General features: G+C 37.8%; 1 protein-coding gene across 1 annotated transcript; it reads left to right on the plus strand.

Moving 5' to 3' along the window:
* The first annotated feature begins 1,878 nt into the window (after positions 1 to 1,878).
* LOC130101629 (myosin heavy chain, fast skeletal muscle-like) lies at positions 1,879 to 13,079 on the plus strand. Its single transcript, XM_056267448.1, has 39 exons — positions 1,879 to 2,093; positions 2,188 to 2,331; positions 2,415 to 2,571; positions 2,678 to 2,705; positions 2,881 to 2,983; positions 3,149 to 3,241; positions 3,360 to 3,423; positions 3,517 to 3,615; positions 3,696 to 3,799; positions 3,882 to 4,020; positions 4,246 to 4,364; positions 4,461 to 4,610; positions 4,698 to 4,868; positions 4,961 to 5,261; positions 5,361 to 5,425; positions 5,518 to 5,605; positions 5,702 to 5,819; positions 5,902 to 6,025; positions 6,130 to 6,266; positions 6,355 to 6,610; positions 6,701 to 6,943; positions 7,050 to 7,226; positions 7,315 to 7,460; positions 7,545 to 7,635; positions 7,721 to 8,110; positions 8,995 to 9,121; positions 9,367 to 9,485; positions 9,571 to 9,767; positions 9,851 to 10,034; positions 10,139 to 10,304; positions 10,760 to 10,884; positions 10,988 to 11,296; positions 11,435 to 11,638; positions 11,721 to 11,846; positions 11,937 to 12,107; positions 12,192 to 12,296; positions 12,418 to 12,513; positions 12,615 to 12,746; positions 12,966 to 13,079. The coding sequence occupies exons 1-39, from the start codon at positions 1,887 to 1,889 to the stop codon at positions 12,978 to 12,980; spliced, it is 5,790 nt and encodes a 1,929-aa protein (XP_056123423.1). The 5' UTR covers positions 1,879 to 1,886; the 3' UTR covers positions 12,981 to 13,079.
* Positions 13,080 to 15,974: the final 2,895 nt, after the last annotated feature.

The following is a 15,974-nucleotide window of genomic DNA, read 5'->3' on the forward strand; positions in this document are numbered from 1 at the left end:
TCCCTTCTGTCAGTCTTGGTCTGTTCTCCATTGTATTTGGTGTGTGAACCTTCTGCCTTCTTCTGCCTGCACCACACCGTGACAATTAGACATATTTTACAGTATTTTTCTATATTCCTGAACTATAACTTGTCAGATTTGTAACATATTTTATTGTTTAGCCCAATTGCTGTCGCATTAGCCTGCTACAAGAACTTCCATGGGTGAAAAGGTGAAATGTTTTCTGATTTAAAAAGGGGGAGGGGTGGCTGAATGTACCCTCATCCCAAAAAAGGATTTATTAACTTCAGTGTGTGTCATATGTCAAAGTAAGATATTAATAGACTAAAAATAAATAATTATAATACTCCTGAATTTTGAGATGGAAGCTGTGACCTATATATTTTGAAGCAATAAAGGTTTGACTTATATCTGATTTCATTAGGTAGGATGTCTGTGTACAGAAAGCTCATGGCTCAAAAAAATGGCTCAAGACAGGTCATATCAAAATATATGAGGTTGCCCGTGTATAGATTCTGCTTAGTGTGCATGATCAACTTCTATAAAAGCCAAGAGGGTAGGCCAGAAGAGATGCAGAGAAGACCTCAGAAGTTCCATCAAGTGGTAAGAGCCTAAGCTGACTGTGACTTAAAGGAATTTAACATCATTACTTATGTGTCTGTGCTCAAAGTAATTGTGTTTTTATTTATATTAATACATTTTAATTAATTGATTTTTTTTTTAATCCAAGGGTAGTGAACATTTCATCTGGTCTCAAGGACAAAAGGCAAGTGAGTTTAAGATTCAGTGTGTGGATTAGGGTAGATGAAAACAGTTGTTATAGTCTGTATTATAGACAAAAACTGGAGAAGCATGCTGTTTTTAAAAACTTATGTAATTTATTTATAAAGAAATGTGTTTAAAATGTATTAGTAAGATGAATTTAAGGAAGGGGTCCCATTGTCAACATAGGCACCTTTTGTATTTGTTTTTTATTGTGTTGTATTGAATTCTGTTTTTCTTATTCCATTTTTGAGTCTGAGAGCCCATAAAACCCCTTGTGGGAAAGTTATACAAATTTGGCCCAGATATAGAGGACATTTGACACATTTCTGAGCAGACTCCGTTTGTGGAAACAGAAAAAGAAGCGGGAAAGGGCCAATTGATAATGCTGTATTAGAGCAAAACATGAAATTGGCTCTAACTACAGAACTGTTGGTCTGATTAAATTCAATTCAAAATTGGGATGCAGTGTTGCTATTATAATCCATGATGACATTTGCATAAATATAAACCATTAGAAATGTCTTAAGTTTTATCATAAAATATCAAATTAATTTAATAAAAAAATCTGTCACAGAAATGTCTTAATATTTGTCAGGAAATCTTATGCATCAATTGAGAGAAAAAAACTCAAGTACACTTATCTACTGTACAGAGGAGAAAACCCTCTCTTTAGCTCTCTTTGTGAGCATAAGTGAGTACACACATGCAATGTAATGTCCGTTTCATTCATACTCGAAGCAGGAGGATGCACTCGGGCTGAGAGTCCACAAGTAAGACTCATAGTCGGCAGTTAAAATCTCTGTATTGTCCTGAAACTTCATAAATGCCACAATTCATATTGTACTGTATCTGCCGTCCCCTGAGACCAGCATTTCAATTTCCCAGAAAGAAATATTTAATCGACATTTTTGCCATTAATGGGCCCCTTACCTGCTTTTTGCTTGTTATCTAAATGTTTATCTAGTATTGTTTTCTGTGTCTGTATTCATGTGTAAGCCTAAACTTAGGCATATGCCTCTTTCCTACCATTCATGTGTTTTATATTTTATGTGTCTTGCCTTTGTTGAATATTTATGAAATTTGTAATGGATAAGTTGTTCTCTCTTTAGTAAGGCGCCACCATGAGTACGGACGCGGAGATGGCCATTTATGGCAAAGCTGCCATTTACCTTCGTAAGCCTGAGAGGGAGAGAATGGAGGCTCAGGCCAAACCATTTGATGCCAAGGCTGCCTGCTATGTGGTTGATGTCAAAGAGTTGTACCTCAAGGGAACAATCAAGAGCAAAGACGGTGGCAAAGTCACAGTTGTTTTGCTTGATACTAAGGAGGTAAATTTGAATTTCCATTTCATGTAGATGCTTGTTAAATTACTTATTACATTGTTTTCTTTTATATCTAATATCTAATTGATCAAATTTATAGGAGAGAGTTGCTAAGGAAGAAGATGTCTACCCAATGAATCCTCCCAAGTATGACAAGATTGAGGACATGGCCATGATGACCCATCTCAATGAAGCCTCTGTCCTGTATAACCTCAAAGAGCGTTATGCTGCGTGGATGATCTACGTAAGTTCTGAAACAACATAAAAAGCATTTAAATTAATTTTTTCTGTGTTATTGGAATCTGACCATGTCTCTGCTCATTTCAGACCTACTCTGGACTCTTCTGCGCAACTGTGAACCCCTACAAGTGGCTCCCAGTGTATGATGCAGAAGTGGTGTCTGCCTACAGAGGCAAAAAGCGTATGGAGGCCCCACCCCACATCTTCTCTGTCTCTGACAACGCCTATCAGTTCATGCAGACTGGTAAGACATTATGGAATTGAATTCTATAGAATTCATTCAGATGAATTAGATGTTGCTGTTAATATAATAAATATTTACTGGATATTTCGCAATTTTTAATCAACAGATAGAGAAAACCAGTCTGTCCTAATTACGTAAGTATTTTAATTTAATTTCAGACCATGACAAAAATGAAAAGTATAACATAGATGGAAAATTTATGGAGATAATTACAAAATATAATTTAAGATTGAACAAAGATTGAATATACTTTGAAAAGCCTATATACATGTCTTTCAATCTTCTGTCTTCTAATCTCTTATAAACCAGAGGAGAATCTGGTGCTGGAAAGACTGTGAACACGAAACGTGTCATCCAGTACTTTGCCACAGTTGCAGTGTCAGGTGTCAAGAAAGAGGCCAGTAAAATAAAGGTACGAGATACAAAACTATGTCATATATATTATTTTAAAAGATGATGATTTACTCTCATCTCACAAACTATACGATATGTGAATTTGTGAAATGCCTATAAATTGTGTTTAGTCATGAAAAAGAAAAACAATTGAAAATAACTGAAAATCCTTCAAACATCACAGGGCTCTCTTGAGGACCAGATCATTGCTGCTAACCCTCTGCTTGAGTCTTATGGTAATGCCAAGACTGTGAGAAATGACAACTCATCTCGTTTTGTAAGTTAACCACTGTTTATTTACAGTACAGATGGTCAGTTGTGTTAAATTTTACTGTACAGAGTTTTCTATAAAGAGATTATAATAATAATAATTATTTCTATTATGATTTAAACAGGGTAAATTCATCAGAATTCATTTCGGCACAACTGGAAAACTGGCTAGTGCTGACATTGAGACATGTACGTGGACATGATTTCATTGATCCATCCTGAACATTTGTCTTTATCTGTCACTCTTCAGATGATTGTGACTCAAGTACATTCTCTCAACAGATCTGCTGGAGAAGTCTAGAGTGTCATTCCAGCTTCCAGATGAGAGAGGCTACCACATCTTCTTCCAGATGATGACCAACCATAAGCCTGAGATTATTGGTAGGTGCACATATTTCATTCATTCAATGTTTCAGATAATATTGTAAGATGCTCTTTCATAAATGCTGTGTACTCTACAGAAATGTCGCTCCTCACCACCAACCCCTATGACTACCCCATGTGCAGTCAGGGTCAGATCACAGTGGCCAGCATTGATGATAAAGTTGAGCTGGATGCTACTGATGTGAGTCATTGCTATTTGAATATTGACATATTCTATTTAAATATGGCAAATCATATATTTCATTATTCTCTGTAATGTACAGGAAGCTATTGACATTCTTGGTTTCACAAGTGATGATAAAGTGGGCATCTACAAGTTCACTGGAGCTGTGCTTCATCATGGTAACATGAAGTTCAAGCAGAAGCAGCGTGAGGAGCAGGCTGAGCCTGATGGCACAGAGGGTGAGACTTGTGCTATCCTGGGCTTTAGTAACCGTTTCTTCGACTTTGCTGATAAACAACAGAAACTGTGTATAAAATGTTTAGTGCAAATATAAACTAGAAGCATGCGTGCACATCAATAAATCTAAAAAATAAAAGGGAAAGTACCTAGTGCCTGATTTATTATAATTTTACACAAAAGACTCTATAGAGCAAAGATAATTTATTTGAAAATGTATTTTACAGAGGCTGACAAAATCGCCTACCTTCTGGGTTTGAACTCTTCTGAAATGCTGAAGGCTTTGTGCTACCCCAGAGTCAAGGTTGGAAATGAGTATGTGACCAAAGGCCAGACCGTGGCACAGGTATAGTAACATTTCCAGCATGCCGTGTGTTTAACCTAAAATTCTGGCTAATTATTGTGGAAGCAGAATAAAATAGCCACTCTATTCTACTTATAGGTGTACAACTCTGTTAGCGCCTTGGCCAAATCTATCTATGAGAGGATGTTCTTGTGGATGGTCATTCGTATCAACCAGATGTTGGACACAAAACAACAAAGAAATTTCTACATTGGCGTGCTGGATATTGCTGGCTTTGAGATCTTTGATGTAAGAATGATTCTTTTATCTCTTTTTATGTCAAAATGAATGATATTCAGAAGGTAGTAAATGTTTCTGTAATTTGTTGTCCTCCAGTACAACAGCATGGAGCAGCTGTGCATCAACTTCACCAATGAGAAACTGCAACAGTTTTTCAACCACACCATGTTTGTGCTGGAGCAAGAGGAGTACAAGAAGGAGGGCATTGTTTGGGAGTTCATTGACTTCGGCATGGACTTGGCTTCTTGCATTGAGCTCATTGAGAAGGTTATCGATGGTTTATGAATTTCTTAATTTCCATTGATCCTATTCTCAAAATCTTCAATTTTTGATAATAAACAACATTCTTTTATAAACAGCCCATGGGTATCTTCTCCATCCTTGAAGAGGAGTGCATGTTCCCCAAGGCTTCAGATGCTTCCTTCAAGAACAAGCTATATGATCAGCATCTTGGCAAGACTAAAGCTTTCGAGAAACCAAAGCCTGCCAAAGGCAAGGCTGAAGCCCACTTCTCCCTGGTTCACTACGCTGGAACTGTGGACTACAATATCACAGGCTGGTTGGACAAGAACAAGGATCCACTGAATGAGTCTGTTCTGCTGCTGTACCAGAAGTCTTCTGTCAAACTGCTGGCTACTCTCTACCCACCTGTTGTTGAGGGTAAAGAAAAAATCTATTTAACAAAACTTTGATTCAGTTTTTAACTTTCTTTCTTGTTTTTGCATTTATACATGTTCCTTTGTATTTTTATCTCAATAGATAATACTAAAAAGGGAGGCAAGAAGAAGGGTGGCTCCATGCAGACTGTGTCCTCCCAGTTCAGGGTATGTTTAGAGATGTCATCACAGCAATACTGCTTTATTTGAGAAAAAATAAAGAAATACAAAGCATGCCAACCTTTTTCTATTCTCCACAGGAGAACTTGGGCAAACTCATGACCAACTTAAGGGCCACTCACCCTCACTTTGTGCGTTGCCTGATTCCTAATGAGTCCAAGACTCCAGGTAAAGTATTTAACAAAAAACGTACAGATATTTTGTTTCTCAATATATATGATGAATTTAATTTACCAAGTTCATGGTGTAAACTGTTCGTTATAGGTCTCATGGAGAACTTCCTGGTTATCCACCAGCTGAGGTGTAATGGTGTTCTGGAGGGTATCAGAATCTGCACAAAGGGTTTCCCCAGCAGAATCCAATATGGTGACTTTAAGCAGAGGTAAATGGGACCACATGAAAGCAACATTTCCTAGGAGGCTCCTAATTAAAAGAAATGAAGAATTTTGATACATTTTCCACAGATACAAGGTGCTGAATGCCGGTGTTATCCCAGAGGGACAGTTTATGGATAACAAGAAGGCCAGTGAGAAACTCCTGGGATCCATTGACATTAATCATGACGACTACAGATTTGGAAATACGAAGGTTCATATTTAGCTTTACAAATTTCAAAGATTCAGTGATCATGGTCATTTAGCTTATACAGTTTAAATCAATATATTTTGATTTACTGTTTTACATAAATTCAGGTGTTCTTCAAAGCTGGTCTTCTGGGTGTTCTTGAGGAGATGCGTGATGAGAAACTGGCTACTCTGGTCACAATGACTCAGGCTCTCTGCCGTGGTTACCTGATGAGGAGGGAGTTTGTGAAAATGATGGAGAGGAGGTGATTATTGTCATGAGTAAAGATGACATCAATGATAACTGTGCAAACTTAATGATGATTATGCCATTTAATGATGAATTATTCACAGGGAGTCGATTTACACCATCCAATACAACATCCGTTCATTCATGAATGTCAAACACTGGCCATGGATGAAGGTTTATTACAAGATCAAGCCTCTGCTTCAGAGTGCAGAGACTGAGAAGGAGCTGGCAAACATGAAAGAGGACTTTACAAAATGCAAAGAGGCTTTGGTTAAGGCTGAAGCCAAAAAGAAGGAGCTTGAAGAGAAGATGGTAGCACTGTTGCAAGAGAAAAATGATCTGCAGCTGCAAGTAGCATCTGTGAGTATATTTGATAATTAACTGAATTCTGGCTACATTAAAAATGAGCAAGGTTGTTTCCAATGAAATAGCAATCTATTTTACTAACAGGAATCTGAGGGTCTCTCAGATGCTGAGGAGAGGTGTGAGGGTCTGATCAAAAGCAAAATCCAGCTTGAAGCTAAACTCAAGGAGACAACTGAGAGACTGGAGGATGAGGAAGAAATCAATGCTGAACTAACAGCCAAGAAGAGGAAACTGGAGGATGAGTGCTCTGAGCTGAAGAAAGACATTGATGACCTGGAGCTCACCTTGGCTAAAGTGGAAAAGGAGAAACATGCCACTGAGAATAAGGTTAGAGATTGAGTTGCTTAAATATTAGACTTAATCTCTGTTTTATATGTTGATATAATATATAAATTGTAATATTTAAGCTTATTTGGAACAAAAAATCCTATAGGTCAAGAACTTGACTGAGGAAATGGCAGCTCAGGATGAGAGCATTGCCAAGCTTACGAAGGAGAAGAAAGCCCTCCAAGAGTCACATCAGCAGACACTGGATGATCTTCAGGCCGAGGAGGACAAAGTCAACACCCTGACCAAATCCAAGACAAAGCTTGAGCAGCAAGTTGATGATGTGAGTTGATTATGTAAATTAATTATATTAATTGATTCATCAAATCAACTGATTTCTGCTGTGAACATATTTTACAATTGTCCTATAGCTTGAGGGTTCCCTTGAACAAGAGAAGAAGCTCCGCATGGACCTGGAGAGAACCAAGAGAAAGCTTGAAGGAGACCTGAAATTATCCCAAGAGTCCGTCATGGACCTGGAGAATGACAAGCAGCAATCTGATGAGAAAATAAAAAAGTAATTAAAGCAGGAAATCTTTGAAAACATTGAAAACTTTTTTTGTTGTGTTATGTTTTTTTACAACTACTTATTGTTGAACAGGAAAGACTTTGAAACAAGTCAGCTGCTCAGCAAAATTGAAGATGAACAATCTCTAGGTGCTCAACTCCAGAAGAAAATCAAGGAGCTTCAAGTATTATGAGATTTTTTTTCAAACATTACATCATTATGATCAAATGCATATCACCAAAAATCTAATTAACTACTTTCCACCATAGGCTCGCATTGAGGAACTGGAGGAAGAGATCGAGGCTGAGCGCGCTGCTCGTGCCAAGGTTGAGAAGCAGAGAGCTGATCTCTCCAGGGAACTTGAGGAGATCAGTGAGAGGCTTGAGGAGGCTGGAGGAGCCACTTCTGCTCAGATCGAGATGAATAAGAAACGTGAAGCTGAATTCCAGAAGCTGCGTCGTGATCTTGAAGAGTCCACCCTCCAGCATGAAGCTACTGCTGCTGCCCTCCGCAAGAAGCAGGCAGACAGTGTGGCCGAGCTGGGAGAGCAAATTGACAACCTGCAGCGTGTCAAGCAGAAGCTTGAGAAAGAGAAGAGCGAATTCAAAATGGAGATTGATGATCTTTCCAGCAACATGGAAGCTGTTGCCAAAGCAAAGGTTGGGAAATAATCTAAAGAATATATGTGACCCATGCTGGCAAAATGAGTTGGAATACACATGTGCTAATTACGAGCTACAGGCAAATGACATTTTTGGTCTAATTTCTTTTTCATTCACAAATATGTTTTCATTAAGCCCTCTTCTAGCGATCCCAGTGCTCCAAATAGTAATTAAACATCTAAAATGATCTTTATTTGTACGTTTTCTGAGAGGTGTACCTTCCTAAATCTTTCCTTTGTTTTAATAATTAATAAATTGCTATTTTTTCCTTGCTCGCTTCTCAACAACTGGTGCTTCCCCTCAGCACAGGTTTTAATATTCATAGCGAATTCTCGATGGCATAATTCTGAACCAATGAAATTTTATTTTTAAACTCATGCTGATGTAAACAAAAAATCTGATATGTAACATTATATTAGACACGTGCATTACAGTAGGTCTTAATAAGTAATACAGGAGGTCTCATTAATGTTAATCAAACAATTGTGGTATCATGGAAAAAAAAAATTATATATATTTTTCCTATAGATATTTGGTTTTGATTTGGTGTGTGCCACATTTGGTGGTATTACCAGGGATTTTAAGGTATGGTTGCTATGTGATTTTGTTTTGGATCCTTAAGAAAACTTTAACTAGATTTTTCTCAAAATTTACTTTTCTGACTCTGTTGACTTCAAATAGTTGTAGCGCAGTCCTTTTTTGTCTGATTCCAACAAACCGTACATCATCATACATGAAGGTTTTTAAATAACAGTAAAAGTTAATAACAATAACCCATTTTTGAAAATGTGCTCATTGTGACTCATTTTGCCAGCAAGGGTCACATACAACACATTCAAGTCTTGAAGTTTTTTCATATCTAATGACTTTTGTATTTGCAGGGCAATCTTGAGAAGATGTGCCGCACACTTGAGGACCAACTTAGTGAAATTAAGTCCAAGAATGACGAGAACATTCGTCAGTTAAATGATCTCAGTACTCAAAGTGCAAGATTTCAAACTGAAAATGGTAACTCATGAACAAATTAATATTGTATCAAAAGTAATTATTGTCATTAATTAACGATAATTATCAACAATAATCAATACAAAATAACAGTGTATTAATAAGATTATTCAGCAGTAAATGTCTGACTGTAACAGTCTTATTAGAGGACTTTTTTAATGCTGACTAATACAATCTTACATCCATTTCTTTTGAAATAAACTGAAGGAGACATAGAAGTCTGACACAGTGAATCTAAATCTATACAGGTGAGTTTGGCCGTCAGCTGGAGGAGAAGGAGGCTCTGGTTTCTCAGCTCACCAGAGGCAAACAAGCTTCCACTCAGCAAATTGAGGAGCTTAAGAGGCATATTGAAGAGGAGGTTAAGGTAATACAGCATAATCAATTCATGCACATACTTGTCAATTACTTTACTGTAGAGAAAGCTAATATTATGTGACTTTGTCTCCTAGGCTAAGAACGCACTGGCCCATGCTGTGCAATCAGCCCGTCATGACTGCGACCTGCTCCGTGAGCAGTTTGAGGAAGAGCAGGAGGCAAAGGCTGAGCTGCAGCGGGGAATGTCAAAGGCCAACAGTGAGGTTGCTCAGTGGAGAACCAAATATGAAACTGATGCCATCCAGCGCACTGAGGAGCTTGAAGAGTCCAAGTATGTATTTTATTGTATAATATTTCCAATTCTCACACCTATTTTATAGATTAGAATTCAAAATAATGTGTATTACTTAACAGGAAGAAACTGGCTCAGCGTCTGCAAGAGGCAGAGGAACAAGTTGAGGCAGTGAACTCCAAATGTGCATCTCTGGAGAAGACCAAACAGAGACTCCAGGGTGAGGTGGAGGACCTCATGATTGATGTGGAGAGAGCCAATGGTTTGGCTGCCAACCTTGACAAGAAGCAGAAGAACTTTGACAAGGTAAACAGTTTTAGTCATATGATATTCTCTTTGTAAAGTATGGCTAGAATGGGCTTTGTCAAACATGTTATAAACAAACCGATCCTAAAATATCTCCACCAAAGGTCCTGGCAGAATGGAAGCAGAAATATGAGGAAGGTCAGGCAGAGCTGGAAGGTGCCCAGAAAGAGGCTCGTTCACTCAGCACTGAACTGTTCAAGATGAAGAACTCTTATGAGGAGAGCCTGGATCAGCTGGAGACCCTCAAGAGAGAGAACAAGAATCTGCAGCGTAAGAATTAAACCGTTAAACTAGAAAAAACTTAAAGGGGTTGTTCACCCAAAATGATTTTTTTAAAACTTATTACTGACCCTCATGTCATTCCAAACTCGTGAGACTTTTGCTCATCTTCGGAACACAAATTAAGATCGTTTTGATGAAATCTGAGAGCTCAATTCATATGGTTTAGTTTTATGATCTCTGTATGAACTTTTTGAAGCTTCAAAGTGTCAATTGCGTAGCAGAAAGCTTTCAAATTTCATCAAAAAGATCTTCATTTGTGTTTCAAAGATGAATGAAAGTCTTTTCGGGTTTGAAATGACATGAGGGTGAGTAATTGATGATAACATTTTCATTTTTGGGTGAACTATCCCTTTAAATGTTTTAATTCTCAGTGAGCATTAAAAAGTAAGCACATATGATTAATGAATGTGCATTTTGATAAAAAAATGTTTTTCTCTCTATAGAGGAAATTTCAGATCTGACAGAGCAGTTAGGTGAGACTGGTAAGAGCATCCATGAGCTGGAAAAGGCCAAGAAGACAGTGGAAACTGAGAAGTCAGAGATTCAGACCGCCCTGGAGGAGGCCGAAGTGAGTATCTGGAGATCAATATGGAATTCTTGCTAGAACCATCATACTGTGTTATTAATGCATATTTTCATTATTATATTTAATGTTGTTTTATTTGTCATAGGGTACACTGGAGCATGAGGAGTCCAAGATTCTTCGTGTCCAGCTTGAGCTAAACCAGATCAAGGGAGAGGTTGACAGGAAGCTTGCAGAGAAGGATGAGGAGATGGAGCAGATCAAGAGGAACAGCCAGAGAGTCATTGAATCCATGCAGGGCACTCTGGACTCTGAAGTCAGGAGCAGGAATGATGCCCTGAGAATCAAGAAGAAGATGGAGGGAGACCTTAATGAGATGGAGATTCAGCTGAGCCACTCCAATCGCCAGGCTGCTGAGGCTCAGAAACAGCTCAGGAACGTCCAGGGACAACTCAAGGTATGCATAGGAATTCTTCTTTTTGACTTTGCGTTGTATTAATTAATTAATTAATTAATTTTATAATCTAACATATGGTAAGTACAGTCTAGCAGAAACCACATGGAAAGCTGATTCTAAAGTCGTTGTTATGTTCAGGATGCCCAACTGCACCTTGATGATGCCCAGAGAGGACAGGAAGACATGAAGGAGCAGGTGGCCATGGTGGAGCGCAGAAACACTCTGATGCAGTCTGAGATTGAGGAGCTGAGAGCTGCTCTGGAGCAGACAGAGAGAGGCCGCAAAGTGGCTGAACAAGAGTTGGTGGATATCAGTGAGCGTGTTGGGCTGCTGCACTCTCAGGTAAGGGCATATTGTTTCCCTGAAATTAAGGGAATTGAGGGCATCATTCCAAATGCTCAAACTGTTACTTTCCATTTTGTAGAACACAAGTCTCCTGAATACCAAGAAGAAGCTTGAGGCTGACCTTGTTCATGTCCAGAGTGAAGTTGATGACACTGTACAGGAAGCCAGAAATGCAGAGGAGAAAGCCAAGAAGGCCATCACTGATGTGAGCAACAGTAGCTGCCAAATGTTTCATAAGACGCTTACGTACTTAAAACAAATTTGGATCTAATGACTTTCTGTATTAATTCAAAAGGCTGCAATGATGGCAGAAGAGCTGAAGAAGGAGCAGGACACCAGTTCTCACCTTGAGAGGATGAAGAAAAATCTGGAGATCACAGTGAAGGACCTGCAGCACCGTCTGGATGAGGCTGAGAATCTGGCCATGAAAGGAGGAAAGAAACAACTCCAGAAGTTGGAGTCCAGAGTAAGCCTCTTTATAGTTATGATATGGGCAAAGTGAAGTATGTTATATTATGATGTGTTTGAATAAAAATAATCTTTTCTTTAGGTCCGTGAGCTTGAAGCTGAAGTTGAAGCTGAGCAGAGACGTGGAGCTGATGCCGTTAAAGGTGTCCGCAAATATGAGAGGAGAGTGAAAGAGCTCACTTATCAGGTATGACCATATTCCTCACAAGTTTGTTCAGACAAGAGTATGTATAATAGTGTATGTACTGACAATGCCTATTTTTAGTAAAAGATCAATGCTTAATTTTGTAAATGTATATTTTTTGAAGACTGACGAGGACAAGAAGAACATCGCCAGACTCCAGGATTTGGTTGACAAACTGCAGCTGAAGGTCAAAGTCTACAAGAGGCAGTCTGAAGAGGCGGTATGTAAATATCTAATAGAACATTTTGACACTGTAATTATTTATATTGGAATGCTAATTTGATGAAACGTGATACATGAACCATATAAAAAAACCTTTAGGAGGAGCAAGCCAATGGTCACCTGTCCAAGTTAAGGAAGGTGCAGCATGAGCTTGAGGAGGCTGAGGAGCGTGCTGACATTTCTGAGTCTCAGGTCAACAAGCTCAAAGTTAAGAGCCGTGATTCTGGAAAGGTTAGACTAAGTAGATGATTTTTTTAAAATTATTTATTCAACTTGCTTATCCAAAATGCATGAACTACCTTTCAGCAGATGTAATGGAACTATAATAATTGCATTATGCTGATGTTACATATACTGTATGACATTTGCACATCTGTAATCTCTTCATTATGTTAAGTTAAGTACATTTTTGTTAATAAAACTAATGTTTGCCTCTTCCTTCTTTTCCAGGCCAAAGAAGAATGAATCTTTAACACTTGAAAGGAACATTTACTGATGTCATATAATATGAATGTTTATTGTAAAAGTACCTTTCTTAATAAACCTGTTTATTTCAGCCAATAATTAGCCTTTGTGATTTTTCAACAAGATACACTATTACAACACTAATATCTGATCTATATGATTACATTAAACCTTATCATACACATCATAAGAGTGCTGAGGATCAAGAGTGTCTTGAATCAAATTTGAACTTTTAAAGGTTCCATAAAAGTTAAAAAGGTTTCATAAAATTTAATTCTCATGTTTACTGAATGCATTCGCTCAAATATTTCTGCTATAAACTTTCCACCCTGGATTCATGTTATCTTTCTCAAGCAATTTTAGAAAAAACTCTACTCAAAATTGCAGTTTACAATAGTATTCTGAGTCTTAAACAGTTAAACTTCAATGCTATTCAAATTAACACTTAACACCATCAAAACATTTATACCACACTATGCCTATCTAAATAATAATAATAAACTTTATTTTATATAGCAGCTTCTCAAAAAAAAAAAAATAAAAAAATAAAAGTAAAAAATACACAGATAGAAATGCAAAGCGTACAAAAGAACACACTGTAATACAAAATAATTAAAACCATTAGAAAGAAACTAACCTAAAAAAGTGAGTTTTTAGGTTGGATTTAAAAATGTTTTGTGCATCTTTAACATTAAAAGGAAGGAAGTGCGTTCCAGAGTCTAGGAGCATAGGACAAGAAAGCCCTGTCCCCTACAGATCCAAACGTGTCTGTGGAACAGCCAAAAGACCAGCTTGAGAGGAGCGCAAATGACGCTTAGGAGTATACAGTTAAAAGTGCAGACAGATACTGAGGAGCTAGACCATGCAGTTCCTTATATGTGAGCATAAGGAATTTAAAATCAATGCAGAACCTGAATGGGAGCTAGTGCAAGGACTTCAGAATTGGAGAAATGTGTTCACTTCTTTTGACCCCAGTCAGGATCCTAGCAGCAGAATTCTGCACATAAGTAGTGTTATGATTCACCTTGTGTCAAAATGATTGATGACCCTGTGATTGATGGTGACCTCTTGACCTTTTGCCTTGACCTCGTGCCCTAGTGATGACCTTGGCCCCTCCATGCCAGTGTCACCTTTGACCTTGGTTATAATTGGATAATTGGAATGTCCTCGAGAGTATAATATGTCCATTGATTCATTTTGAATTTTGACATATTATAATGGAAGTCATGAGGGTTATTTATGAGCTATGACATCAGGTTGGCTCTGTGTGCCATATGCAGCTGCATCCGCATTCCAGCACCGGGGGATTGCTGGGGACAGTGGAAGTGAGAAAAATAGGTTCCCTTTCAAGGGAACTTCGAGCTGCGTCAAGCGCTGTGGCAACGCCCCTGCGTTGTGCGTCATGAAGCACGTATGGAATCAGCCCAATGGAGAGATGGAGCGTCATAGGCGGGTGACGTCATCGACCAGGAAACTATAAAGCACCCCAAAAACACAAGCGCATCAGCTTCTGTGCCTTCAGTCGCGCTATATGTGAATCTGTCCCTGTGTGAATATTGTCTGTCCTTACATACTCTGCACCACATATGGTAGAGTTGGTCCTCCATATGCATCCGCCATTTCTCTCTCAAAAAATATAAATTGTTTGTGTGGTCCACACAAACAATTTATATTTTTTGAGAGAGAAATGGCGGATGCATATGGAGGACCAACTCTACCATATTTAAAAATAAATACAGAAATAAATAAATGCTCAATAAATAAATAAGCATACAAGTAATTGCCCCAAAAAATACAATAAACAAATAAATGTAGGTAGAAATTAAATTATACAGTGAGACATAAATGTATATATCTCTTTTAATTAGCTTCTTTATTTATTCACCTTTGTAATAATTACTTTATTTATTTATTGTCCGTTATAATCTTCAACTTTATTTATTAATTACTTATTCTTTTAAGTATTTATTTATGTGCATGTTATAATATTTTTGTCTGTTTTATTCTTCCTTTGTATTTTTTTACCCTATTTATTTCTTCAATGCTATTTATTTCTGCCTGTCGTTTTTACATTTCTGTATGCATTTCTGCCTCATTATGTAAATGAGGAGGGGCTGTGTCTTAAGAGCCTAAGTCCCGCCCCTCCGCTTCCGGCTCATGGGACCTTATTTTGGAAAAAATATGTATGGTCAATGGCGAGAGACAACTTATCTTTTTTATTCCGTCTGAACTGTGCCCTGAATTACACATATGATGTTTGTCAATTTAAAAGATAATTATGAAAGTCAAGAAAGTCGCAGTTTGTCATAAAACAGAAGAGTAACATTTAGTTTTATGTAAAAATCGCTCAATGAACTACATCTCCCGGGAAGCGAAACAACGAGCGAGATCCGCTGCTCGTGTGTGTGCAGTCTGGTACAAAACACTCCGGCATGACGGCGTAACGTTACGATTATAACGTCAGACTATAGACGAAATGACAGACGTTAGCTTCATTAAAGTTAGCTTTATTCATTGAGAGAAAATGTGCGCCGTTTGGGTTTGTAGTCTTTTTAATTACGTATTTTCACAGTCTTATACCTCAACAGTTTTACAGCAAACTGCGACTTTCTTGACTTTAAAATGTATCTTTTAAATTGACAATCAGGGATGAGTTCCCTAATGAATATTAATGAGTCTTCCCCTACCACCCTGCAAAAAAAAAAAAAAAAAATTCGCGGCCGGTGGCATGTAGATTCGACCGATGCAGTAAAATGCTAACCAACCAATGGGCAGAAGTTGACCCCTTAAGACACAGCCCCTCCTCATTTACATAATGAGGCAGAAATGCATACAGAAATGTAAAAACGACAGGCAGAAATAAATAGCATTGAAGAAATAAATAGGGTAAAAAAATACAAAGGAATAATAAAACAGACAAAAATATTATAACATGCACATAAATAAATACTTAAAAAAATAAGTAATTAATAAATAAAGTTGAAGATTATAACG

This window comes from Rhinichthys klamathensis, unplaced genomic scaffold, assembly GCF_029890125.1.
Source record: "Rhinichthys klamathensis goyatoka isolate OS25496 unplaced genomic scaffold, OSU_Roscu_1.1 h1tg000259l_1, whole genome shotgun sequence".
In the NCBI taxonomy this organism is placed as follows: Eukaryota; Metazoa; Chordata; class Actinopteri; order Cypriniformes; family Leuciscidae; genus Rhinichthys; species Rhinichthys klamathensis.

What these genes read in the sequence shown, in the direction of transcription:
- LOC130101629 (XM_056267448.1), top strand. Translation starts at nt 1,887, where the DNA reads ATGAGTACGGACGCGGAGATGGCCATTTATGGCAAAGCTGCCATTTAC. An exon ending in TAGTGCTGACATTGAGACAT is followed by an intron (nt 3,424 to 3,516) that starts GTACGTGGACAT and finishes TTCTCTCAACAG; the next exon opens with ATCTGCTGGAGAAGTCTAGA. An exon ending in GCATTGAGCTCATTGAGAAG is followed by an intron (nt 4,869 to 4,960) that starts GTTATCGATGGT and finishes TTTTATAAACAG; the next exon opens with CCCATGGGTATCTTCTCCAT.